The sequence below is a fragment of the Callionymus lyra genome, chromosome 8 (assembly GCF_982586985.1).
Source record: "Callionymus lyra chromosome 8, fCalLyr1.hap1.1, whole genome shotgun sequence".
Lineage (NCBI taxonomy): Eukaryota > Metazoa > Chordata > Actinopteri > Syngnathiformes > Callionymidae > Callionymus > Callionymus lyra.
Genome location: NC_141825.1, coordinates 16,779,959 through 16,806,293, shown reverse-complemented (window position 1 = coordinate 16,806,293; position 26,335 = coordinate 16,779,959). Strand labels below are relative to the sequence as shown.

The 26,335-nt window shown below is 35.9% G+C and overlaps 1 protein-coding gene across 1 annotated transcript; it reads right to left on the bottom strand.

The window, feature by feature from the left end:
• Nucleotides 1–15,427: 15,427 nt before the first annotated feature.
• lysmd4 (LysM, putative peptidoglycan-binding, domain containing 4) lies at nt 15,428–19,003 on the bottom strand. Its single transcript, XM_087797972.1, has 3 exons — nt 18,922–19,003; nt 17,107–17,381; nt 15,428–17,035 (listed from the first exon to the last, which is right to left on the bottom strand). Exons 2-3 carry the CDS (start codon nt 17,371–17,373, stop codon nt 16,535–16,537), a joined length of 768 nt encoding a protein of 255 aa, XP_087654098.1. The 5' UTR covers nt 17,374–17,381; nt 18,922–19,003; the 3' UTR covers nt 15,428–16,534.
• Between the last annotated feature and the right edge of the window lie 7,332 nt (nt 19,004–26,335).

The following is a 26,335-nucleotide window of genomic DNA, read 5'->3' as shown; positions in this document are numbered from 1 at the left end:
CGGAGCCAAAAATCTGTGGCGGCGCTCATGTTGCAGCTTATTTACTCTCCTGTCATTTTAGTGGAGACATACGACTGACTGACCACGTGACCTCTCACTTTCCGCTCCTTTTTTTTAGATGTAAAGATATAAATATTTCAGAGTGAAATCCCTGGATGTGGAAAATAGGAAACAGATTGTCTTCACATCTGGGTCAGATTACAAAGGAAGGATGGAATTCCTCCAGATTCTCGCTCAGGAATGTGCATCTTTGCCCTTTGATCTCGGGACAAATTGGGGAGAAAGATCAGTGAAGCTGATGTAATTGTTTCATCAGCAGACATGACACAGTTGAACCGCTTAAAATAAATAAGAATATTACATCAGGATTCAGGCAGATGTCTGCATCCACAGATGTTAATTCACAATCCAGACGATGATGAACTTTTCATTATTCACCATCACAATTAGCAAGTTTAAAATAAATTAAAGTTTTTATTCAAGTTTGTGTTTCTACATGTCTACATGACATTCTTGTTTCAAATACTGGTAAATGCTTTATTTAAAATAATATCATATTTACTTTATATGTTTTTTTTGTATTTAACATATTTAATAATATAGTGCTCTAAAAAAATGTACTTATATAGTGTTACTGTATTGATATTTAATATCACTGTATTGATATTTAAAAAGCCTTTTTAAATAATATTTTATTTTGTTTCAAACTAATTTTATGGTTTATTTTTTATAGTGTGTATAAAAGTCAATCATTCGTTGTTTTATTTTACAATTTACACTGAAATATTTACAGTTCCTTTGTTTTTGTTTGGTGCAATTAAACCTCCGGCCACTAGTTGGCAACATTCGGTGTCAAAGTAAGAACACAACCGTCGAAATGGCGGCAATGAGTGTAAAAGAAAGGATACACAAGGCTCCAGTAGCTCTTAAAGCTGATGTTTTGACTCATTTAGGCTTTAAAAATGAGTTTAAAGTGAAATGAAACACTTACAGATACTGGATCTGTTCTGATACTGTTTATATTTTGAGAAGCACTTTCCTACAAACACTTTCATATTTGATTAGAGAAGGTATTTGTTCAGTTTTTTGTCGTATAAGCCAGAAAAACTGTGAAAGACTATATCGTTGTTTCTACTGTATCGCAATATATCGTATAGTCACACATGTATTGTGATGCGTATCGTCAGATTCTTGCCAATACATACAGTTACTGTAGATAAAAAATAGCAAGGTTTGTTGACCTGGGGCCTGATATGGTCCTCGTTCTGTATTTGTGTGTTCCTTAGAAAGTAAAACAAAATTATAAAACACTTTTATCACTATTTGAACTCTAATTATGATCACTTTAAGTTCTTAATTTCTTAAAAAAACATTTCCGTTTTTTATTTATTATTATTTTAATGTATATACATATATATTTTATCTTCAAAACTAATGGCAAATGGTTACGTCTTACTCACTGGTTGCTTTGATCAGCACACGAAGCAATTCACCCATGATGGGAGTAGGCTGCGATGCAGCCATAAACTTGATATCAGGGTTGAGTGTCTTGCTCATCAACGCAATCACATCCAGAGCTGGGATTGAACCTGCAACTTCTTAGCCAACTATTCTTACCGTCAGAGCTAAGGTGCCTTTTAATCCAACTTTTTTGGGGGACTATTTAGTCTCTATGTCAATCAAAATGTAAATTATTTCTTCATAGTTCTTTCATAAATGAATTAAATAACACTATTTAAAAATTATCTAATTATTATTATGCACTTATTAGCTTAGCTATATATAACATCATGGTATAATTATGCCTGTTTATGTCCATCGTCTAAATTCTATCAAATAATAAAACTCATTTTCTTTCGTTTTCAGTCGACTTGAATATATACTTTGGATTTTTCAACTTATGTGAGAAGTTTAAACTTCAGAAAGTAGGTAAAGATAGACGCAAATGCAAGTCAAATGAATTCAGAAGCCACTTGGAAATGTAACGATGAGGGTGTATTTATTCAAATAGTCAATAATTAATTCCGGTTTGAAAGTCTAAAAAGGAGAAATCTAACATGAACCTCAGCCTAATTTGGATGTTTCTTCATGTCCCACTTCAGGCAGCTCTCCTGAGGTCCATGCTGCAGCTGTGGAAGTTTTAATTGCCAGCATCACATTAAATATGAACTCCTCAACTCCTCCAAGAATCTAAAAATAGCCTCTCTAAAATAGTCCAAGGTTGTTGTTTTTTTTTTCTCCGCCACACAGAGAAGAGGGAGTCGGGTCTTGCCAGGCTGACGAGTTAAAACACAGTCATTTCAGGCCCGAGTGCACCTGCAGTACTGACAAGACTCACCAGGGTGTTCGAGCAGGAAGACAACAATTTGTCTACTTACGAGGCTGGAATGAGTCTGGACACTGTTGGCTGGCGGCTGCAGGACAGGCTCACTTTACCGAGCTCACTTTACAAGGAGCCAGTCAGGAAACCACACCAGCTACATGTCATGATAATTGACTCGTGGGGCTTGTTAGCTGCCGAGCTGTGACTCGCAAATGTACTTTTTCTTGCTCTTTTACAGAGTCCTATGCACTTTATTGCATGTTTAAAATACATCATGATCTGCATCTTATGGATCGCTTTTATAGATATATACATTAGGAAAGACAGAAAACATACACTACCAATACACAACTATAAATATTAACACTTTTGAGAGCGCAGAACATTTTACAATCCACTTCACATTTTTCCAAACCATACATTTATTATTTTTTAAAAAACATTCAATGTGATACTGGAATAAAAAAATCTCCCAAATTCAATACAATAACTTCAATAAATGTTGATAAATGTAAGTTTTTAAAATGTTGATTTTATTGTTCAAAGTAGCAGTCGCCAAACCTTTTTGAAGAAGGGCCACATTTGAGGAAACTTAAACAAGCAGGAGCCAAATGTAAACAGTAATAACAACAGTGCTGTGTCTCAAATCGCATACTAGCGTACTAAAAGTTAGTATTTTTAGTACGTTAGTGTGTCTCAATTCTTAGTATGCGAAATTTAGTGCGCCATGCATACTAAATTGGCGTACTAACACGCCCACAAAACTAGCATGGTTCGATGGACACTAACCACACTTAACAGCCGCCATTTTAGTGACGTTTTAAACGGAAGTTACGTCATATATAAATGCATGTATATGCATATACTTAAATGTGTATTTTCAGCAGCAGTAGGAGGATAAACACGTCTTCGCTGCTGATACCAGCTTAAATATCTCGCGATTATTTAGATTCTCATATTTTTTCTTTATTTCTTTTTCCAATGTTGCAATACGTGCTGCCAGCAGGTGTCGGCGATAGCGTTCCAACAGCTGGTTGAAACATCGTTAAATAGAAGTAGAAGAAGAAGCTGTCATGTGATTTCCGGTTAGTGTGTAGCTTCAGGGTTTGATTTGAGACATACTATCTGTGGAGAATTTGCGTACTAGTTAGTATGCATACTAAACTGATGCATACTAACTTCTAGCATACTAAGATTAGTATGCGATTTGAGACACAGCACAAGAGTTTTCTTAAGCATAACTAAGAAAATAAAAGCTACACTATCTTCAATATCTTTACCAAAAATATAAAAAAATTCTACACTGATAAACAGAATTTTTTTTTGCAGTATTGAGGAATTAATATCGGATTTTAAATTTGTGTTTTTTTTTTTCATTTGAAATACGGCAAACAACACTGTTCTCGTCTAGCTAAGCTAGCAAGTATAGCATTCAATTTAAAATGAATGTCACTTTACACAAGTTAAAAAAGAGTTGGAAAAATAAAAATAAACTTGCACAAATGTTAATCATGAGTTTTAGATAAAGGAGTATACTTATTTTTATATAAAGGATTATACTACTTTAAATATATATATATTTTATGGCATTAAGGGCATAATATTAAAAGTTGAATTCATGAATAAATGTGTCATGTGCTAACTCTGAGTAGGACTTTTGGGAAAGTCTTTTGGAAAATTACCCATGATCTTGGTAAAAAAGACTAATAAACTGTATCAACAATGACATAGAAACAAGTATTAAGTATTGCATGTCACAGTTTCATTAGAAATATTTTCTGAAGCTTATTAAACATGTCCAGTGTCTTCCAAACACGTGAAGATTTGACATGAGATGCCAATATTTGCCTCCAGCAAAGGATCAGTTGCATTATTAGCACATCATTTCACTTCCTTCACTCGGCCTCCGGCCCGGGGGTTGCTAGGCGATGCTGGCTATCTCCGTGGTGACGTGATACACCCGAGGGTCCGATTCTCACTCGCCACCTCCTCAGAGAGATAGGAGGACATGTGCGCACGTACACACACAACTGGCTGACCACCCGTGCACGCTCTCCCCTCATGAGGTCATTCTTTAACGCCGCTCTTATCTCGGAGAAGGCTGTTTTCACTCGCTCGTCAGCTCCGACGGTCCGACCTGATGAGACGCCGGCGACACCTCGCCATCCTCTCGGGTGTCAAGCAGAAGCAGATGGTGACAATGGAAAGACCCGGGAGCTGCAGACGCTCAACAACTCTTTCTCAACATGCAGTTTACTCATGGAGCTGGACGGAGATATTCTCACTTCATCTTCCAGCTTAGGTTCCAAATCACAACTTTATCTTCATCAAGTGTACACGCAAACATCTGCTCGTTATTATTATTGTAAAATAATTGTACATTAATTGCTTGTTATATACTAGTGATGTGTTGATGAGGCTTCATGAAACAGTTGATGAGGTATCATGATACAGTGTCTTCATTTTGAAAGATATTCTCATTAAATCTTTGTCGAAACATCTGCTTGTAAATTATTATTGTAAATGAATTGTACATTATTGCTTGTTATATACTAGTGATGTGTTGATGAGGCTTCATGAAACAGCTGATGATGTATCATGATACAGTGTCTTCATGTTGAAAGACCACTAGATGTTACTTTCTCCTTTATTATCTTTGGCTCTGATCTACTCATGCAAAGAAACCTGACATAATTTTCAAACTGACAGTGCCATCTAGTGGCCTTAAAATGACACTGTATCATGATACATCAGCTGTTTCATGAGGCCTCGTCAACACGTCGCTAGTGCAGTAAAATGTTTATAAATATGATGACTAAAATTAGTGTAATAACGTGCACAATGGAATTGATGAATAAATGTATTTGTTGATTTCATAAACCTGCTTAATATTCATCTGACACATATCAACTAAGCTCATCACAAAATGAAAGAATCACCAAAATAAATACACAAAACGGTAGTGATGGCCTGATGAAGCTTCATGAAACAGTGTCATGTTGTTTAGAGGTCAGTATGTTTAAAAATTATGTTATGTTTAACTAGAACAGTTGTCCAAAACAAAGGAAAATAGCTCAGAGGCCGCCATCTGGTGGACTCTGAAAATGGACTGTATCATGATACCTCATCAGCTGTTTCTTGAAGCCTCATCAACACATCACTAACTGCAATCACGTGTTCATTTTGATTAAAATGAATAAATTACTCTGAAAATGGACTGTATCATGATACCTCATCAGCTGTTTCATGAAGCCTCATCAACACATCACTAACTGCAATCACGTGTTCATTTTGATTAAAATGAATAAATTACTCTGAAAATGGACTGTATCATGATACCTCATCAGCTGTTTCATGAAGCCTCATCAACACATCACTAACTGCAATCACGTGTTCATTTTGATTAAAATGAATAAATTACTCTGAAAATGGACTGTATCATGATACCTCATCAGCTGTTTCATGAAGCCTCATCAACACATCACTAACTGCAATCACATTTCATTCATTCTGATTCAGAATCATTTTGATTAAAATGAATAAAGTAATCATGTATCATACGACACATGTCAAACACAGATACTAACATTTTTTCCATCAGATGTTACATTCATGCTGACTAAGGGCTTCAACTACGGCCATCTTGTATGTATCTGACCTGAGATGAGGATTTTCTTGACAAAGAGGGCACAGGCTGACAAGAAATCCTCAATGTGCAGCAGCTTTTGTCGGCTCTACGATTCCAGATGGAGGCTTGTTCCCTTTGTCCTTTGTCTCTTCTTCCACTTGCCCTTTATCTGGCTGGGATCAGCTTTGTTTGATTTTCTCTGTGCAACAACAATGGCCGCCTGATTCTTCTCTGCCACGTCGGTCAATAGTGTAAATCAAGCCTGCAGGTGAACAGATCTGTTGGATGAAGACGACATGAATCAGAGCAGATCTCTGATTGTCTTGTTCTCTTTCTTTCATGTCTTCTTTTTTTCTCTTCAACATGATACGTGAGTTTTTTCCTTTGAAACTATTTTTATCTCCCATTATCTATTCATTTATTGGATTTATTAATTGACATGTTTCATGTTAGATTACATGGATTAAATAAAAATTATAATATAAGCGAGGTTAAAAAATCGTATATATTTGTTAAATATTGACTTTGATAATAAAGTAATAATTTTTCAATATGTTATTTTACATTCTCTTCCTACAGTTGTTACTAGACACTTAAATATAAATATTTATTGAATCATTATTTCAATGTAAATCCTTTAAATAGACATTTTCCCAAGACTACTACTACTACTACTATTACTACTACTACTACTACTAATAATAAGATCTCCAGTTTCCTCTCACAGTTAAAAAACATAAAAGTTGGGATTGAGAAACTTCGAATCGTCAGTACGTGTGTGTGTGGATGTATGTATGTGATGTGTTGATGAGGCTTCATGAAACTGAAAATGAAGACACTGTATCATGAAACCTCATCAGCTGTTTCATGATACAGTGTCTTCATTTTTAAATACCACTAGATGGAAGATATCTTACAAAATCTCTACTATTTCAATCAAACATGGCATAATTTTACACTTAGAGTGACATCTAGTAAAATGAAGACACTGTATCATGATACTTCAGCTGTTTCATGAAGCCTCATCAACACATCAATAATCATTAGTGTACCGTATTTTCCGCACTATAAGGCGGACTTAAAAGCCTTTAAATTTCTGGTGGGTGACTTGTTTACAAAAACTTTCATGAGTCTGCGCTGACTGAGCCGGCCATGGAGTGATATTACTGTCACCGGTTTGGGCGAGTATGTCTTGGTTGTACACTCAAAATCACTCTGCTGTGCGCTCAACCAGTAATACACACGCTCAACTTCACTGCTGCTCACAACACCAGTCTCACACGCTGTTGCTTGAAGACTTTTAAACATCATTTAAACATCGTTACCATGAGAGTGAACGGAGTTGTCAGAACACTTAATAAAGTTTGACTATATCTGACTGTTTTGTTGACATTCCCTTTAGCACAGCTTTATCTAGTGGATACATAAAGCAACCCCAGTCAAACGTTTGACTGTATCTTTCATTCTATGCGCCTTATAATCCGGCGTGTCCTATTTATGAAAACATTTCTAAATTAGGCCATTCATTAAAGGTGCGCCTTATAATCTGGTGCACCTGATATTGCGGAAAATACGGTACTTATCTTTACAGGATAAAAGCTCGAAGGAGAAGCAGTTGATGACCTTCTTCAACAGCTGACTTCTGACCCTCTAGTTTGACCTTTGACAACAGCATTTTATTTAGTTCTAACAGTCAACAACTAAAAGTTTACTTTAAGAAGAAAAAGGTGTAAATTCGGTCTGTTAGCAATGCTGGAGCAGATTTCTGCGAGTCAATAAGCCCTCGATGACTCCCTCTGAGAACATCTGCCGGGGAACATCTGCAGGAAATTCACCATCTCAGTGTGACGAATGTTTTTCAAGCACTTCAGAAGGATGAGCGCAGCACCGAGGCCTCCAAAAAAAACCTCCACGACCCGACAGAGTCCATGTCCAGATTGAGTCCAGCATCAAGTGGTTCTCATTAACTGTGTCATCTTCCAAACAAATCTTCAGCGGTGGGATCACAGCTGGAGGGGTTTTTCTCTCTCTCCACCGACATCATTATTGTTCCACCGTCCCGGCCCTGCCTGCTCGTGTTGTTCGATGAGCCGTCCCTCACATACCTCCGCTGTCATGTTTTTAAATAACGCTGTTCCACAAAACAAAAGGTCCGTGTGTTAACGTCAGAGACGCAGCGCCGTGTTCCAGTCCAACAGCCGTCCACTTTTAATAGTCTTCATCTGGCAGTGGAGAGCGATAAATTATCTGGCAGGAATTACGCTCCAAATTGTTCTGGAGACATGAACAGACTGCACCTGGTGCTGCTCTGCACTCACGTCTGCAGCTTCGATCAGGCCTTCGGATTTTGGACCTGAAAGTGCCTCAGTGGCAGTAAAAAAAATATCACAGTCAGCTATGTAGAGACATTTGGCTTTTATTTTACAGCAATATTACAACGAGGAAGTGAGTTCCACACCAGCCTTTGTTTCCTTATGATATATATTATGGAGTCCCAGGAGTGCCGTGATTTGGAGCAGGAATACTCAAGTTTAAATAAATAAAAAATTATTTTTACATTATAATTTTACAATTTTATATTTATTTACAACAAACATCCACTTACATTCATTTATAGCTATATTTTCATATATATCCCTTCAATATAATTTCACATATTTTTCATGCATATATATATTTTTATTGAGTTCCTTATATCAGAAATATTAATTCAAGATTAAGTCAAGATTTTGCTTAAAACTAAAATAATTACTAATTCATTATATACTTTTCTCATCTCATAATTATTTATTACTTTTTTTTCTTAAATATTTATGTATTTCAATTTAATTGTTTCTCTAAAAGAAATGACTCAAACAATTACACACACACTAAGAAACACACAATACATATTTATTTATTTAATAATCTAATATAGATTCAATGCAGATTTCTTCATTGTATATATGTATTTCCATTAATATATCCACTTTTATGATGATATTTTAACAGCTATTGACCGACGGATGAAGTATTTTATTTGCTTCTCTAACTGCAAGCCTTTGTTTAAAAAAAAAATAAAAAAAATCATGTGTCAAATCCATACTGGGCTTGGGTCCATTCGTCGTCGCCGGAGCCAAACAGGTGCTGGGTTGAGTCACGTCCAGTTATTTGGAGAAGCATGTCCAACCCATTATCCTCCGTTCGTCCATGCCTGCCTCTCCGCATTCCTGCTCAATGCCAGTGTTTTCCATTGTCTTCTGCGGCTGACCAGCACGCAGTGACATTTCAAATCACAAGCTCATCTCGCAACTTTGAAGGAGCGCTAGGCGCTGACGTTTGCGGTTAGATTAACCTGGTTTGAGTTAAACTGCAGACATGAATTCAAATAAACAGAAATCAACCCTGACTTGAAGAACAGATTAACCCAATTACATACATCTGCTGTGAATCACTAGATTAGAGTTCAATAAATGATTAATCACATAAAACACTCACTAGAAAATATATAAAGAACATTTGAATGTAACTATTCTATATTTTTAAAACTTACGATTATTTATTACAATATAATGTAGTACTACCCAGTAAAAAGTACCATCCAAACCTATTTGGACTGTTTCTTTTAACTCTATTTTTAAATTGACAAACATCAATCAAATACAATTTGAATAATCTAATTTTTCAAATCAGCAGTTAATAAAATCTTGTAATAACAACACTATGCCCTTAATCATTATTATTTTTAAATTGTTGAGTAACATATTTGTATTTTTAAGGTACTTACCTTTAAGTTCCACATTAATGTGGTTTAGTTTTAACCTTTAAAAAATAGTATTTATTTTAAATTCTAATCTTATTTTGTGATTTGTTACCCACAATAACATATATCACAGGCGTCAAACTGGTCCAGAAAAGGGCCGAGACGGTGCAGGTTTTGGATCCAACCATTCAAGCAAATATAGTTGAACCAATCAGGCATCTGAAGACAGTGATTAGTTGATTGACAGTCAGGTGTTGCTTGTTTAAGTTCACACTTGATTAGTTAACTCATGACTGGTTGGAACAAAAACCTGCACCGTCTCGGCCCTTTTCTGGATCAATTTGAGATATATATATATATATATATATATATATATATATATATATATATTAATCCAAAATATTATATGATATACTTTCCCTGAACTACTACTTTAACCCTTGTGTTATCTCTAGGTCAAGGTGACCGAAGGCCCCCAAACAAATATGCTAGTGGTATCCCTTGGGTTATCTCGTGGTCAAGGTGACCCGAAGGCCCCAAAACAAACGTGTTTGTGGTATCCCTTTTGTTGTCTCTGGGTCAAGGTGAACGGCCATAGTTACATATGCAGTGGTGAAGATCAAAAACACATTTGTATTCAGGCCTTCGGGTCACCTTGACCCACCTAAGATAAAACAAGGGTTAACAAATAAACACTTTTAAGTAACAAAGTTTTTGTTTTAAAACATGAATAATCAAATATCAACAGGATCTGTAAAAGGAAATGTGAAAGAGGGTTAAAGGTCAAACTCTGCTGTAGTTATTTATATATTTTAATTAAAGGAATAAACTGGTGTTTTAAATCTACACTGTGCTTTCTTTCATAACGAGCAATGTTGCAAGTTCGCAGCGGTCATAATGTTGTGGCCGCTGTATTGTTGTTGCAGTGAAGACCTTCACACCTCTCGCTGGAATGTCAAGCAGGTGCTGCACGATTGTTTCCTCGGAGAGAAAGAGGAGGGAGAGAGAAAAACAGCCGCCCTGCAGGAACACGACTGACCCGCCGACACATTCTTCAACCAGCTGCGTCTCCAGGTGATCCCCTGCTTACCCACAAATCCACACACCAGAACCCGGCTCTCCCTCCCGGGCCGGCTGAATTACAGCCCGATGAAATATTCCTCCACAGCTTCTCTGGAGGATTATCTTGGACGTTTCTTACGCTTGAATATAGGAGAAGACAAATGAAGGCGCAACACCTTGTGTGTTCCGAGCTGCTCCAACATCTGGCACGGATTTCTGGCCTCGGATTCAAAGAGATGAGTTTTTAATTAGATCCACTCTGCTAGAGGGAAACGTCTCCTGGCTCCAGCTCTGTCATGTGACCCGTCGTTGCCGTTATATCGTTGGGATTCTCAGATCTTAAGAAGGTTTTTTCTTACAAATCTTCTTTTTGACTGCTTTTTTTTTCGTTGGCAGGCGTCTCTTTTCGCAACAGAAGCCAAATTGTACTTGATTTAATCCTTCTTATTATTTCTGCTCAGATTTGTTGAGTAAAAACAATTAAGTGAATAATCAACAAGTAACGCTCAGTTAGATATACATCACTTCCTGTTTCATGGCTTTTAATGGAGGCTTTCAAAAACGTCGTGTGTTGAAAAAATGTGTATTGTCATGTTTTGTATATGTATTGTCAGGGACTATCTTCCTGAGCTTAACATATATTTATAAAAATGTTCTGCAGAAAGAAAAAACCCTTAAATAACATCAGAATGATGTGGCAACATTTTTATAAAATTAATTATTTTGCAAGTCTCACTTGTTTTTTATCACTATAAACGTATGTTTTTTCAGTTCAAAACTAGCTCCCAAACAAACTAATTGTTGTACTTGTTTTGCCTTATAAATATATATATATTTTTAAACTAAAGAAATCCATGACAAAGATGAGCTTAATGGGCCAGCAGGTGGCAGTACTGATCCTAAACTCCCTCATTGATCAGTAGCTGTGAGCAAGAAAGGAAGCTCCCGCAGTACATGAGGAATTCTTTGAACGGGTCGTGGATCCAGATGGTTATTTGAAATTCCAGTCACCTTGTATAGTAACATTTTATCTGCAATTTCGCCAACAGACAGCAACAAAAACAGACACATTAGCAATAAAGGATTGAGAAGAATAAGAAGAACTATTTAAGTGAAAGTAGAAAAAAATTCTGTATTTTTATATGTCAGCACATGGTTATTGAAATGAAGACTCTCAAAACGACGAGATTGTTTTCTTCAATTGAAAGAAAAATATACGTATTTAAAGCTACTTTGCGACTAATGAAAGCATAAACTGAAGGTTTCGGTAAACATGTTTTTCCCGTCCACATGTTAGGGCTGCAGGGCCTCAATCGCTTTCACACCGACGTCTCCAAAACACCTTCGAACCACAGCAAATATCTCCACAACATTCGAACGGCTGCCGCGCGACAATACACACATTCACTGCCACAGACAGCAAATTGCTTCTCTGGTTCCCCCACCACCACGCCCTGCTTCTTCTCAGCCACCTGCAAAACAAACTGTGCTGGAAATTTCACTACAAATTACCCTGTGTCTGCCAAATCCCCCTCGGGAGCAGAGGAAATCAAAACCCTGGATCTCCCTGCCCCCGCCCCGGCAGACCCCGGGCTCACTTCCATAGTGTTTTCTAGTTTGAGTGAGTTCAACTTTAAACATGAAATCAACTTAAAATGTCTTTAGGAGTCCCTTCTCTCTCAAAATGTCTTCCCTGCTACACATATTGAGGACGGCAGCTCGCTTGCGAGCAGGTTTTAGGTCAACATGATGCAGTGAAACTGATCCCACATTCCCACTCAGAGAGAAAAAAAAAGGGGGTGAAAACTGAGACCTGTTTCGCTTGAGGGGGGAAATCAAAAGAAGGCACATACTTGAGGAGTGAATAATGGTGGAGCTGCAGGAGATCCTTCTCAGAACAGAGCTAGAGTGCCTCCTGGTGACGCCTCAGCAAAAAGAAAGTCAAACCTCCAGGAATGTCAGCGAGAAAGAGAGAGAGAGAGAGAGAGAGAGAGAGAGAGAGGGATGGAGTCAGTGGCCGACGTGCCAGAGAGATGAGTGTTGAAAGCTCCTTGGAAAAAGGATTAGGGCTGTTTACGTTGGCCAAGTGGCCCACTGCCAGTCGCTCAAGTGTGCAAACTTCTTAAAGCTGCAGAGATTCTGGTTAGTCATGAATCTTCTCGCTCTATTTACCCTCCACCCATGTATGGACGGAGGGATGCTTGTTCTTTGTCAGGGAAAACCCCTGAAACTGGAGCATACGTCTCCGCTCAGCCTCGATGTGGGATGAGGGGATTTGTTTTGTGTGTTGTGAGTCAGACATTTGAGAGTTGGTTTTATTTGGGATTTTATGGACAGGTCTTGAGAAGACGCCGTTGGGAAGTTTGTTTGCCAGAGGAGCGAGTTTGAGGGTTCTTGACTACGACTTCAGAAGAAGTCTTTTTTTCTTTCAAGTGGTTCACGGCGAAGTGAAAGGAAAGTCGTCAATTAGCTCCACGGGACTTATGCGAGGGTAGTGACGGACATGTGCGGGAGAGCCTTGAGGTGGGCTTGAGGAGAGACGGAGGGGATCTTCTCGTCCGCTACGGTGATGGACAGGGTGACAGACGAGGTCAGGGAGGGGTCACCATGGACCGTGATGTTTGCAAACCATGTGTTGAAAGTAACGGACAGAGAAGGCGAAGAAGAAAGTGCAGCCATGATGACACTGCAACAAAATAACAAAGAATTGATGGCGTTGTTGTTACACTATATCGACACGCACTTCTTTTGTCAGTGTAAGAACGAACTAGGGGCCAAATGTCACTAAGATCAGAATAAGAGTTATCTCCTTCAGAAGTTCAAAATATAAAGTGTGTATATCTTTGACCATTTCAACACAGAATACATTTTAAAAACGTACGGACTAACAGTACATTTAGTAAACAGCATTAGCAGCTTCACTTTGTTTTGTTGTTTTTTTCATTTAAATCATTAGATCATTGTAATTTAGCTTGTTGTTAGACATTAGCCACGGCTATTAGCATTTAGCTAGTTTACTATTAAATTTAAAGACTAAAGCAAAAAGAAGTTATTGTGGTATTGTGGCATCTACACCTTAATTGTATCCTTATTTTTTTCCAACTTTGAAGAATACCTCTTCAAAATAAATTGTGTTAACGATATTTCCGGTAATTTGTTTAGTTAAAAGTTGTTTTATTAACACGGAATGAAAATGGAATTTATTTGTTTTTTCATTTTCTGATTATTTAATTAAATTGATTACATACATAATGTTTTTTCTTTTTGTTTTTTTTGGCAATGGTAAAAGATATCAAACTGCTCACTAGTATTGATATCAAGTCAGCGTCTTTTTTATTGTAATGTAGAGTAGTTAGGATAAATTAAATATTTTTACATAATTGTCATACTTTGTTTAAGCCACAAAATAAAATAAAACAAGTAAAATGTATAATTAAACTAGCATTTATTTAAAAAACAAAACAAAACAAGCACATATTAAAATAGTTAATGTCAGGAACTAGTTTTATAGTTGTACTATTAACCTGACAGGGAAAGACAAAACCAGAAAAAAAAACTAGAACACATATGTCTAGAGTAGTAATGGTCTGATGAAGCTTCATGAAGCAGTATCATTAGATGGCGGTCTCTGCACTATTTTTCTTTTGTTTTGAAAAACATAATTTTTAAACTGATGGTGCCACCTACTGACATCGAAATAACATGACACTGTTTCATGAAGCTTCATCAGATCATCACCAATTTAGTGACAAAGTGTACGACCTGGAAGGACACGAGTCACTGGAATAACAACCATCAGGAAGCTCTATTGCTTCGGTTGGTTGAAGGTTTAACCTTTTTACTGCTTCCTCGACCAAATTGAGTTCGATTTGGAACAGTGAGATCGGTGACGGTGCCAAAGTTGAAAGGAAATCACACTGAGAGAAGCACAGACTCATTTCCCAGATATTCACCTCAATGAAAGTGATTTATCGAAACACCAATAAACCCGTGTGAATCATCACCTGGTTCTTTCTCGACATATAAGGCCACATAAACTGCTGTGGCTATTCCTGTCTGCGAACTGTAAAGATGTCAGAATCCTGGAGGCGAATCAGAAGTGCACTGCTCAGCTAGATCCAGGAATAATAGAACTGGTTGGCTTTCTCGTGTGTTTTTTTGTATTTACTTTTCAGAGGCAACATGTAACAAAAACCAGAGGTAAGTCAAGTGTGATTCGCCTTCTGGTTGTCTTAAGAATGTTCTGTCCAGGCAGGGCAGGATTTCAAGTTATGTCTTGCTCATGAGTGAGGGCGTAAGATATATAATATAATGGAATCAGCGATAGAAAATAAATGAATGACAACACTGCCATCTTGTGTTGAAATCAAGGAGTGCACTCATGAAGTCCTTCCAATTCATTGAACTACCAGATCCTTCATCGATACAAATAGTAAAACAACTTTAAATAAAACATACATTACAATCAAATGTAACTTTTAATGAACATGGCAAAATTGACACAATTCACTGTCCGGGGTTGAATGAATCGTTCGTCAGGTACAACACTATAAGGCACTCTCTGTTTAAATATAATAATGAACGCTTGCAGGCACTTGGTTTGAAGCCGATGACCTGAGACGTTCCTACTCTTACACAAGTGACATCAACAACAAGCATATTGCACATCTTTCTGTAAACACAATCTACACTTTTGCCCTGAAGTTGACATCACAGCACAAACAATGACAGCGTCAACACAATTCACATCGGTCACACAGACAGCACTGACGAATACATCGTAACACTTAATTATCTCATATGATTTTGTTCCATATCATATTTAAAATCTTTCACGCCTGATCGTCATTGAGCTCACGCTGCCAATATTCAAGTCGACAATAAAGATTCCCTTTTGAGTACATATTTAAAAAAAAAACAACACATTTCTGACATTAGAGGCCCAATATAATAAGATTTAAAGGGGCAGTAACAAAACTAATTTTGTAGTTAAAAAATTCCCCTTTAAAAATGCCTCTAAAGTTGATGTCGCAATAAATAATGAAAAGTAAAAGAACACTGGCAACATTATCCGAGGCAGTATTAGGCTGAAGAATACTATATTTATATAATATTTAGATTACTTTCCATTAAAAAACATTCAAGTGATGACTTTAATTGTTTCTATTCTGCTGTCTTTTGTATCCGCTTTACAATGTTCGTAACAAATATTCAGCCATTACTCATGATAACAGTATTTTCTCAATGAAGTTTGTTTATGAATTTTTACTTTACTGCTGGTTTATATCGATTACAGAGCATGGTTCGAAACGTTATCTCCTTAAAGCGGAGCTATGAAAAATTGAACATTTTTGTATTTGGCTCCCCCTACTGTTTGAACAATGTAATTGCAACAGCGCAGACTGATGAATTTATACAAAATAAAAAACATGGGTAAAGGCTCTTTTTGCGGCTCTTCGATATAAATGCAACCACCGTCTCAGTGCCATTTATTGTTCTTCCCTCAGCTAGGTTGCATAGTGAATACTTTTGAGAGTCATGGCAGTTTTAATCGAAATAATAAAAGATGTAGCAATAAAATAAAATACTACTTTATTTTACATAGTGCTGCTTTAGTTTACTAAATTATGATATTTCAGTTTGTGGCACAATTCGTAATCGTTAGGCCATCATATGAGATACACGATATAGATGTATATATTAAAGGTTTCAAGTGCTGGTGAGTGTTTTAATAGCTGATCCTTTCTAAAGGTGCGTCGATGCGTACGCCTGCCCGACATCACCCGGGCTTAGACCCCGTCGTACCTGAGCTGTTAGCGGCAGACGTCGGTTGTAACATGTGACCGGCCGCCGCAGCCTCCTCGCCGGATTTCGTTTTGAAATAAATGACGTAGAACAAGGGCAGGACGATGACAATGAGGAACATGGCGATCACGGCGTTCCACCAGTGGATGCCCCAGTCCGCGCCGTGACACATGAGACCCTGAGCCTTCTCCGCAAACCTCTGCTTCGTCTCGGAGAAGTTGAAGAAGCCTCGATCCTCCGTGTTCTGGATCAACTTCTCGATGTCGTTGTCCACCTCCATCAGGAAGTCTGTGACCTCGGGCAGTTGACTCCTGGCTCTGCCCGAAGGCTTCCCTTGAACCGCTGAAGGTTCTTGAGGAACGTCCAAGTACTCTTCCATTAAAAAACTGTGTTTCTGAACCGGTATCCTAATGGATTTGAGTGCAAATAAGTCCTGCTCTTGCATGAGATTGTTGACCCGCTTTAAATCAGCCACCTGACGAGAGAAAGAAAGAAAAATCAGTGACTCTAGTTTAGTCCACTTAATCTGAGGACATGTCTATCTACCTTGCAGCCGAACTTCAACGCCAGGTTGTTGAGATTGTCACCATCGGACACTTCCTTCTCGAGAAACTCAAAGCTCCCCAGCCTGGTCTGATCCGGCACCACGAGGGTCCGAGTCCTCATCTCCATTCCACCGACCCGCTCCTCGTCATCCGAGGACGCAGCAGATTCATTCTGCTTGTTCTGGAACATGTACACCTGACCGTCGGCGCTGGCGTGGACGTCCACGGGAGCCTGGAACTCTCCGGGTACACTCTCCGCTCGCCGCATGATCCAGCCTGTCGGGAGAACCCAAATGGATTTAGACGGATAATCCAAATCTCACTTTAAATTTAAATCTACACGTTTTGGTAATTTTTATCAAACATTATAAGAAATTCACACTGAATTAGTATCTTTACCCAACCATTAATTGAATTAATAAAATGAAGTTACTTTGATACATTTCAATTATAATTATATGAATATACTCTATATACAAAATTAAATGTATGCTCTACCTGTGGTTTATCATGCCTGTTGCGCTCAGTGACATCAGATTCAATCTTTCAAAACAAAGCAGGCAAAATACCTCAAAATCTTTTTTTTCTATTTATATTATTCTCTTTTTAGTAGTTATATAGTGGCCACCCGACAACACATTACTGATTTGATTGGACTTTCAATTATCTTTCAAGTTTAATGCTAGCTGTGGTCATTCAAGGTCTATTGCCACCCTGGACATTTTTAATTTTTTAAAGCTAATAAACTAAAAAACAACTATAATTTCCATTATAACAAGGAAATACAATTAAAAAAGATACTATATTAATTTCCTATAAATAAAGAGTGTAGGGTTTGTGTTACATAAGTAAAATGCCTTGTTCAATAAGCATTTCTTAATGTTAAGTTAAGTTAAATAGCAATGGCAGATTGTAATAACCAAATAAATATTATTACAAGCTTACTACTCAATTATAAAAAGATAACTATTCAAGTATTTCATTGACAACTCTAAAACTATTTTTTTCATATATATACAGTATATATATATATATATATATATATATATAAATAAAATAAAATGATTGGTGTGTGAATAATATATAGTGATCGTCTATAGCAGTGACTATTCCTAGGGGCCAACAAACAAAAAGAAAGAGAGGAAAACAAATGTTGTTTACATGTAATACATCATATAGGAAAACTTAAACAACTGGACAAAATAGATATAGATATTATTTGGAATCAAATGTAGCAATTTTTTTAAACCCTATAGCATATAATTGCATTTTATTATACATTTATTTAAATTTACAGTGACATAAAAGCCCTTCATTTTATTTTTTTTACAGAACTTTTATTATACAATGAAAAATGAAAAGATGTGAAAAAAGAAATGTCCTAAAAGCGCAAAAGGTTATACTAGTAGATAAATTGTTAAAAATAATATAAAACTGAGCATAACATTATTTATTGCCAAATAGTTTTCTAGTTTTTTTGCCGATCATTATAGAAATTGTGGCGACAATCGGAAGAATTACACTGAATCAACAGCTTTAACTCCTGTAATGTACAACAAAAATATGAGTTTTAAACAAAAGTTTGAGAAGATTTTCATTCTAACATTTATTCAAGTATTTCTCATTTGAAAGCTTGAAGTTCAACAGTTAAAGAGTCTCTGACGTCACGAGGAAAGTGACTGCGGCCATGACAGTTTGAGACAAGTTCGTGATTTTAGCGTCAGTCCACAAACTCAACAACAGGTTAGTAGATTCCGTGTTATTCCTTCGGTGTATATAGTTAATATCCGTTAACGACCCGTGTTTGACAGGTTACCTCGAGTTAACTCAGTCCCATGAGTCCACACGTTCACTGTCTGTCGCCACTTTAGCCACTTCTTCTTCTTCTTCGCCGCAGGAGCGTTGAGCGGCTGTGACGCGCTGCTGACCCCTGCTGGTGCGGAGGGCGACGCTTTGATCCAGGCAACGAGATTTTAAAGACAATTTCAATGATTGTACGTTCGTAGAAGAATAGAACTAAAATGTCTTAGTCTTGAAAAGATCCGCTACTTAGTTTGTTTATCTCCGAACACATTTTTAAAGATCTCCAGTAATTTTTTTATCTTCAACTTTAGGGAAACTCAAGTCACTATCAACTCATTTTCTGACATTTTTCTCTCTCTTATCTAAATACGTATTTTGTCTTTTATGTCACTTCTGTTCAACCCTTGACGCCCAGTTTTTACCTGTTGTTCGTCATACAAATAAATATCCATCAATTACTTTTTTTATTTCAATAATGGTATCTGTTTTTCATGTTTCATTGTTTAGAGACTGTGGTTGGTGCAGATCTAGGTTTTTCAATTGATTTAATACATATTTTTAAAACTTCTTTTTGCTTTATTTATTTCTATTTGCTGTTTTTTGTTAATAATCATCATACTCGGATTATGCAAAAACTTCCTCGTACTTTATTGAATATTGTTTTGATTGTTTAAGCGCTTTGTGACCCTGGTCTGGAAAAGCGCTATACAAATAAAAATTACTTACTTACTTTCATTAAATAGGCATTTATTTTGTAGGTCATACATGTCATGCAATTTATTTTGTCTAAAACTAAAAAAATACTCATTTATAATATTTTATTTAATTAATAAATAAAAAAGCCATGATAGACAGTAGGAAGTGTGTCGATACTGGTAGGTAATATTATTAATAAGTACTTCTATTACTATTATTAGTTATTTCCAGATGTTATTTTTCTGCTCTAAAGCTTCTGTTAATAAAGTGCCATAAAAGAGAAGAAAAGTTTCTTCAATATTTCACCACCAATAAAAAATCTCAAACAAAACAAAAAGGAATTACAAAAGTATTCTCAATATTTAGATTAAAAAAAAAAATCTACTTTTCAAAATGATAAATATTGAGGTCATATCCAGGTTTATATTTCCATATATTCAACAGAAAGAAATAAAACAACATTCTTCCTAGATATATTTATTTAAGTGTATATTGAAATTAAAACCGAATTTTGTCCGACTTTTAAATTATTAATTGTGAATTTAACTTCACTTATAATTGATCAAATGCTTCAAAACAAATCAGAATATTCTCATCTTAGTGTATCAATACATGTCTTAATATGTGCTTAAAGTTGTTGTTACGACAGATGACAGTTTACCACAGTACACAGACGAGCAGTAACACAATTTCAAGACAAAAATAAACCTCTGTATGTTGCTGGACTGTGGGAGGAACTTTTATAATTAAAATAAAGATTTAAATCAGCCAAGATCAAATGTTCAAGGCTAAAAAATGCCCTGCGGTGATAACAATTGGCCGCAAGATGGAGCCATTGGTCTTCGCCAGCGTTTGTCTTTTATTTCTATTACGCAAACAACTTTGGTTTGATGTGAACGGAAACGTTGTCATGTGATTTTTTATGTAGGTAAATAAACGACATTGAAATGAATAATAATAATTTTAAGGACGGAGATGAGACCAACTTTGGACTTATAACATGAAAAGAAAATGCATAAAAATGGCAAAATGTTTTAGAATAAAGTGTAAAAGCTTCTGTGAACTCACAATTAATCCACAATATACATTTTAAAAGTCATACTTCTAAAATACATACAAATATAGATCATATGTGATACTAATAATAAAAAATATAATTTATTACAATTTTTGCTGGTCTTTTAAAACAGATGTGTAAAATGAGAAACGCAGTATAAAACTAGATATTTCATATTTTCTTGTGCGAACTGACGTTCATTGTTTTTGTTTCATCTTCCTGAAATGCATTTTTTTTAAATGAATATCATTTTCCAGATACTGCCTTAGAAATAAGAAGAAACAACTCTATGCTCATCTTATATTGTTCATAACTCCTTAAATGCTTGTATAACTTGACAAGATGTTCTTATTTTCCCTCCTTTGTCATCTTAGTATTTATTTTCCATTTTAAATACATTGAATTAAGTTGAAAAAAAGCTTGTACATCCCATTCACATGTTTTTCTCATAGTTTACGATTGAAATTTAAATAAAATGATTATTCAAATATCGTTTTTATTAAATTATTAAATAATGAAATAAAATAAAATAATAAAATAAAAATATATGCTAGAAAATAAATTGCTTGTTTTTTTCTTGTTGTGAGGCAGTTCAGTTATATTTTCTTCTTCACTTCTTTTGTCTATTTTAGTGGCCCCTCAGAAGTCACTGCTTAGATCAATATTTATGATTGATTTACTGGCAAATTATATTATTATATGTTCTTTAAAAAAAACCATTACTTTTGATTCATATATGAAAAATACTGATACATCAACATGCTCACACGTTCATTATCTTCATATATTTAAGCATATATTTTACAGTAAGCTTGTAATAATAATATAAATATGGTTTATTATTGATGTTTATAAATTAATGTTGATTATTTGAGAGTTAATAGGTGGTTCTTTGCTGCAGTCATATGAAAAACTGTGAAATATTATGTTGCAACTGATCTTCAGTGTATAAGTTCAGATAAAGTGTGATATAAACATCCACCAACACTCTCAAAAGAAAATCTAATGTAAAACCTAAAATCAAATGTAGCTGACTTTGTATTGCAGAGCATAAGGGAAGCCAGAGTGTTTTAGAAGAGATTATGTGTGTCGACTCTCAGCTGCACATGGTGGGATGGAGAATTGACTTTCATCCTACACTGACTTGTGTAGACTTGTGTGTGATCTGCTGTGAGAGTTTGCTAAACCTTCAATCCTGAGCAGTAAAGCTGAAAACAGCTGGGGACGACTGCGGCAGCTTGAGTGCACAACACTTGAAAAGTCACATCAACTCATGTAACCTAAAGTTAACATCACTTCTCTCTCCGCTTCCGACATGATTCTGGTTTCTCTGTTTCTGCGAGATGTTTTGGTCGAGGTCCCCAAAAGACTCACGCTGTGGCTCAAGTTCACTTTTATTTCTCATCATCTTCTTGCTTTCCTTGCATGACATTATTCATTTACTTCTATCTTGATTGAACTCAGGTTGAGTTTGGATTGGTGTTGCAATCTAAATATCTGACGCTAGATGTCACTGGAGTCTCACTAAAGGTGCACCACAGTTTGAAAACGTGTTTTACTGATGCAAACTAAAGAGTGATCGATAATAAAATGTCAAACGGCCGCAATCGATAAGTGTATGTAATAACAGAATGATCCATCTGCCTCTCGTACAGTACACTTGCTCTGCAGTGGTCAGTACCTAGTCTAGAATAAAGGCTTCATTTCAGGTTGTTGTTGAGATTGAAACCACACTATCAGTGTTGCCATGGCAACTGTCGATCTAACAAGCATAAGCTTTAATATTGTCAATAAAATCTCAGTAATTATGATGGAAATGTCATGTTCTAGATTATAGTTAAAATAAACTTTTTTTTGCTTCCTAAATTATGAATATTGCATCAGTCAAGTTAAGTCTTATCTTAGAAAAAACAAAACCTTGCCAAAGACCAAGCGTTGACTTTACTGTACGAGGCAAACAGATCTGGCATCTTGTTTGTTATTAATATAAAAAAATTATGCCTTGTAAAAAATGTACATACAACATGATACTGCATCACCAAACTATCTAGTTATAGACATCTACTGTGCAGTAAAAAAAATACTTCAACAAACTTTAATTATAAATAAAGTAAATATAAATATATAAATCAGTACAGTAAATATATACATTGGAAAAAAACAATTTCCTATTGATTTGGACTGAAAATAAAGAATTTACATTTATGAATAAGTCCAATTTTTTCTTTTTTTTGCAGGACCACATTTTACACTTTCAGGAAATATAGTATTTAATTTAATTTAATTTAATTTAATTTAATTCAATTCAATTCAATTCAATTCAATTTAATTTAATTTAATTTAATTTAATTTAATTTAATTTAATTTAATTACAGTCAACTCTTTTGCTATAAATAGAAAATAAATTACAATTTGCATATTATAATATGTATGTATAATGTTTTAAAAATAATAAAAAAAAACTTTAAATTAACTAAACGTTTCCAAAAATAATTACTTGATACTATTGAAACATGTATTGTTTGTTTTTTTATTAACAAAAGGATATAAAACCTTTTCTTTTTACACGTAATTCAATATTTAATTTGTTAAAGAAAATATTTTCTCGTGTATTACCGTACATATTATTTATATTTATAGATTTTGTCTGGCCCGGGTTACACACGTAGGTAGCTGATTTTTTTTTGTATCTAAAATTGGAGTTAATATTTCAAAGAAAGAAGAAATCTTCATACTAGGTTCTACTTTTCTAAAAACCCCAACAGCTGTGAACAGCATTTCCTGGGTTGTGCGACCCGGAGACGTTTGTTGGGCCAACACTCGCACAATAACATACAGCGAACGCTCGACTGGCGCTGAAGAGTGAGCCGTCACCAACCCAATCTTATGTAGGTCAGCGCGTCACTTGCATGTGTAATCTCCCAAAATTGCAGAGCCAGGTTGCAGAAGCTCCTGACGTGTGTTTTCACAGTCATGCGAGTTGATTCGTCTCCACTTATAGGCCGTGGAAACAAATGGAAAAAGTGAGAAAAATAAAAAAATCAGAATGTCTTTTCAAGTGGATGACGAAGTCTCGAGCTAAGCTAGGCAGCACTAGTTAAACACAGAGCTAATAGCAGTCATGCATATTCTATCGTCTCCCTGCACATATGCATACTCACTGAGCCGGAAACGACACACGACCCCCAGTTGACTCCTTCAGCAGGGTTGGCATCCGAGCAAATCAGATTTCTTCAAGTCAGGATTTAGATCAATCCCTTTTATTTATAAAAGTCATGTGCCTTTCAAATCATTCCTAAAGCCCGATTTACTTCCAGGATTGTTTTTTGCCACTCGATGTTTATTCACGGATTAAGTGCTAAATGAAATGGAATTGTTTCTTCTTTCGTTCTTACAACCTTCACACTGGCAAATAAGAACGCCGCCTGCGAGGGAATCATCATATCGTTTACAACGTGCTCGGGTTCCGAGCGCAACGCTGAACGGCGATCAACAAAGCGGCATAATGTGTAATATTTCAGGGCCAGTGAGCAGAGAGGAGGAGAGGGAGGGGAGACGGATGGGCTGAAATAAGACACGATTGGCGAGATAGAAGAGGGAGATGGAAAGTGGAGACTTGGATGGAGAGGAGGCACATGGGGGGCTCAAAGCCATGTACATGTTGCCTAAAGAACAACAGCAAGGGCTCGGCTTTGAATAATTCAACGGCAGATAAAGTACTTGAGGTGAAAGATTCATGTCTGACACCATCATGAACTCTCCGCTGCGAGCAAAAGTTAGACATTGACAAACCATTCCACCGACACTGTGATTAAATATATTTGTTCGAGTTTTATAGAGAAGGAAATGCTCTTTTTTTTATCTAATAAATAGAGAATTCAATCCTGATTTCAACTGTTTAAAACATCTGTAAATTGGGTCGCTTTTGAAGTTTTGCCTTTTATTACTTCAAGTATTTGCATGTTTTTTTGAGATAAAAGTTTAAATGGAAACCATCGAAAACAATTGAAAAATAAATACATTCTTATACTTAAATACAAAAATGTGAGAATAATTTAAGAGTAAAATATTTAATTTTTAAATGCATTTAAACTTGTTTTATTATTCTGTTCTAGTGCCATGTCAGTGTTTTAAGATGCTTATGACTGGTGATGGTCTGATGAAGCTTCATGAAGCAGTGTCATTATTTTCAGAGCCCACTTGATGGCGGTCTCTGCAATACTTTCCTTTATTGAAGCATCACGTCATTTTTAATCTGACGGCGCCACCTACTGACCTCTAAACAACATGACACTGCTTGATAAAGCTTCATCAACCCATCACTACTTAAAACAATGTAGGCTTATCACTCATTTTTTGAGACTCCTGTGTTGTTCTCGATGTTATCTTGACCTTTAAGTATATATTTTATTGGGTATTGTTTTGATTGTTTAAGCGCATTGTGACCCTGGTCTAGAAAAGGTTCTTTACAAATTACAATTACTTTCTTATTTACTTAAACTGCTGATTTATGCATTGTTTTCAGAAAGAATCAAAATGCTGAAAAGTTTGAACCAACACATCCCGAATAATCTTCTAGCTCAAAAAGGAAATTACTTTCTGACCCATTTTTCAATTGAATTATTCAATTTTGACCCTCTTTGAAAACTTTGAAAACACAAATCAATAAAGCTTTTTTCCATATGCAGTTATCAATTCTGAAAATACCATAATACAGTTTAAAAATCACTTAATAAGAGAAGAGAAAACCGTCCGACACACGTTTGGTGACAGTGGTCAATGTGAAAAAATTCAATTTAACATGCAAAAATCTCGAGCAGAACCAGACTCAGTTTGACCGTTCTTATGCTGTGAAGGGAGGAGAGATACAGGGGGATGAAGAGAGAAGGAGAGAAGAGAGAGAAGTGTGGAGCAGCATCATTTTTAATTCATCCAAACACTGTTCAGGAGTTACGTAATATAAAACCTGCATAACTCTTGCAGCGGGTGAATCTGGTCCAGGTTTGGTGGCTCAGAACTACCATGACGTGGTTAGATCAGTAAATCTCAGGCTATAACCTTTTATTTTACACAGTGAATTACTGTTTAAATCTCAATGTATGGGTGTGTTGGAGCCAAACATGCTCCATTTCTCTCACATTAATCCTGTGTTCATTCTTAAATAGTGTTGGATCTCGAGAGCTCTGGCCGTCGAGTGTTGCTCTGTCAACAGACCGTGACATCAGGGGAAGAAACCGCTCAGAGACAAAGCAACGGCACCGGCTGGTAAAGGGTCAAGGGTCAGAGTAACCAAAGAAAAGAGCTTTTAAACTGGAGATGATACAGACAGGGTTTCTTGATGGTGTAGAACTGCATACATGCTATTCATCTGGTAACTAACATAAATAAAAAGTGAAATAAATAACATGAACAAAAAAACACTGTGATACATTACAACAACAGTAATGTTGTTGTTAGCTTAGCATCGCTAGCAATGACGCTTATCTCGATTATTTATGTTCTTTTAGCAGCCAGCTGAAAATAAAAGTAATAGTCAGATTTTATTTATCACAAATTCAAAGAGAAAGTCCAAAATTTGTAGTTAGAATTTTAATTTGTATTTTCTTTTCATTTTTATTTAATGGGAGAAAAAATAGTAATTATTTGTAATGATTGCATCATTTGATTGGCGAAT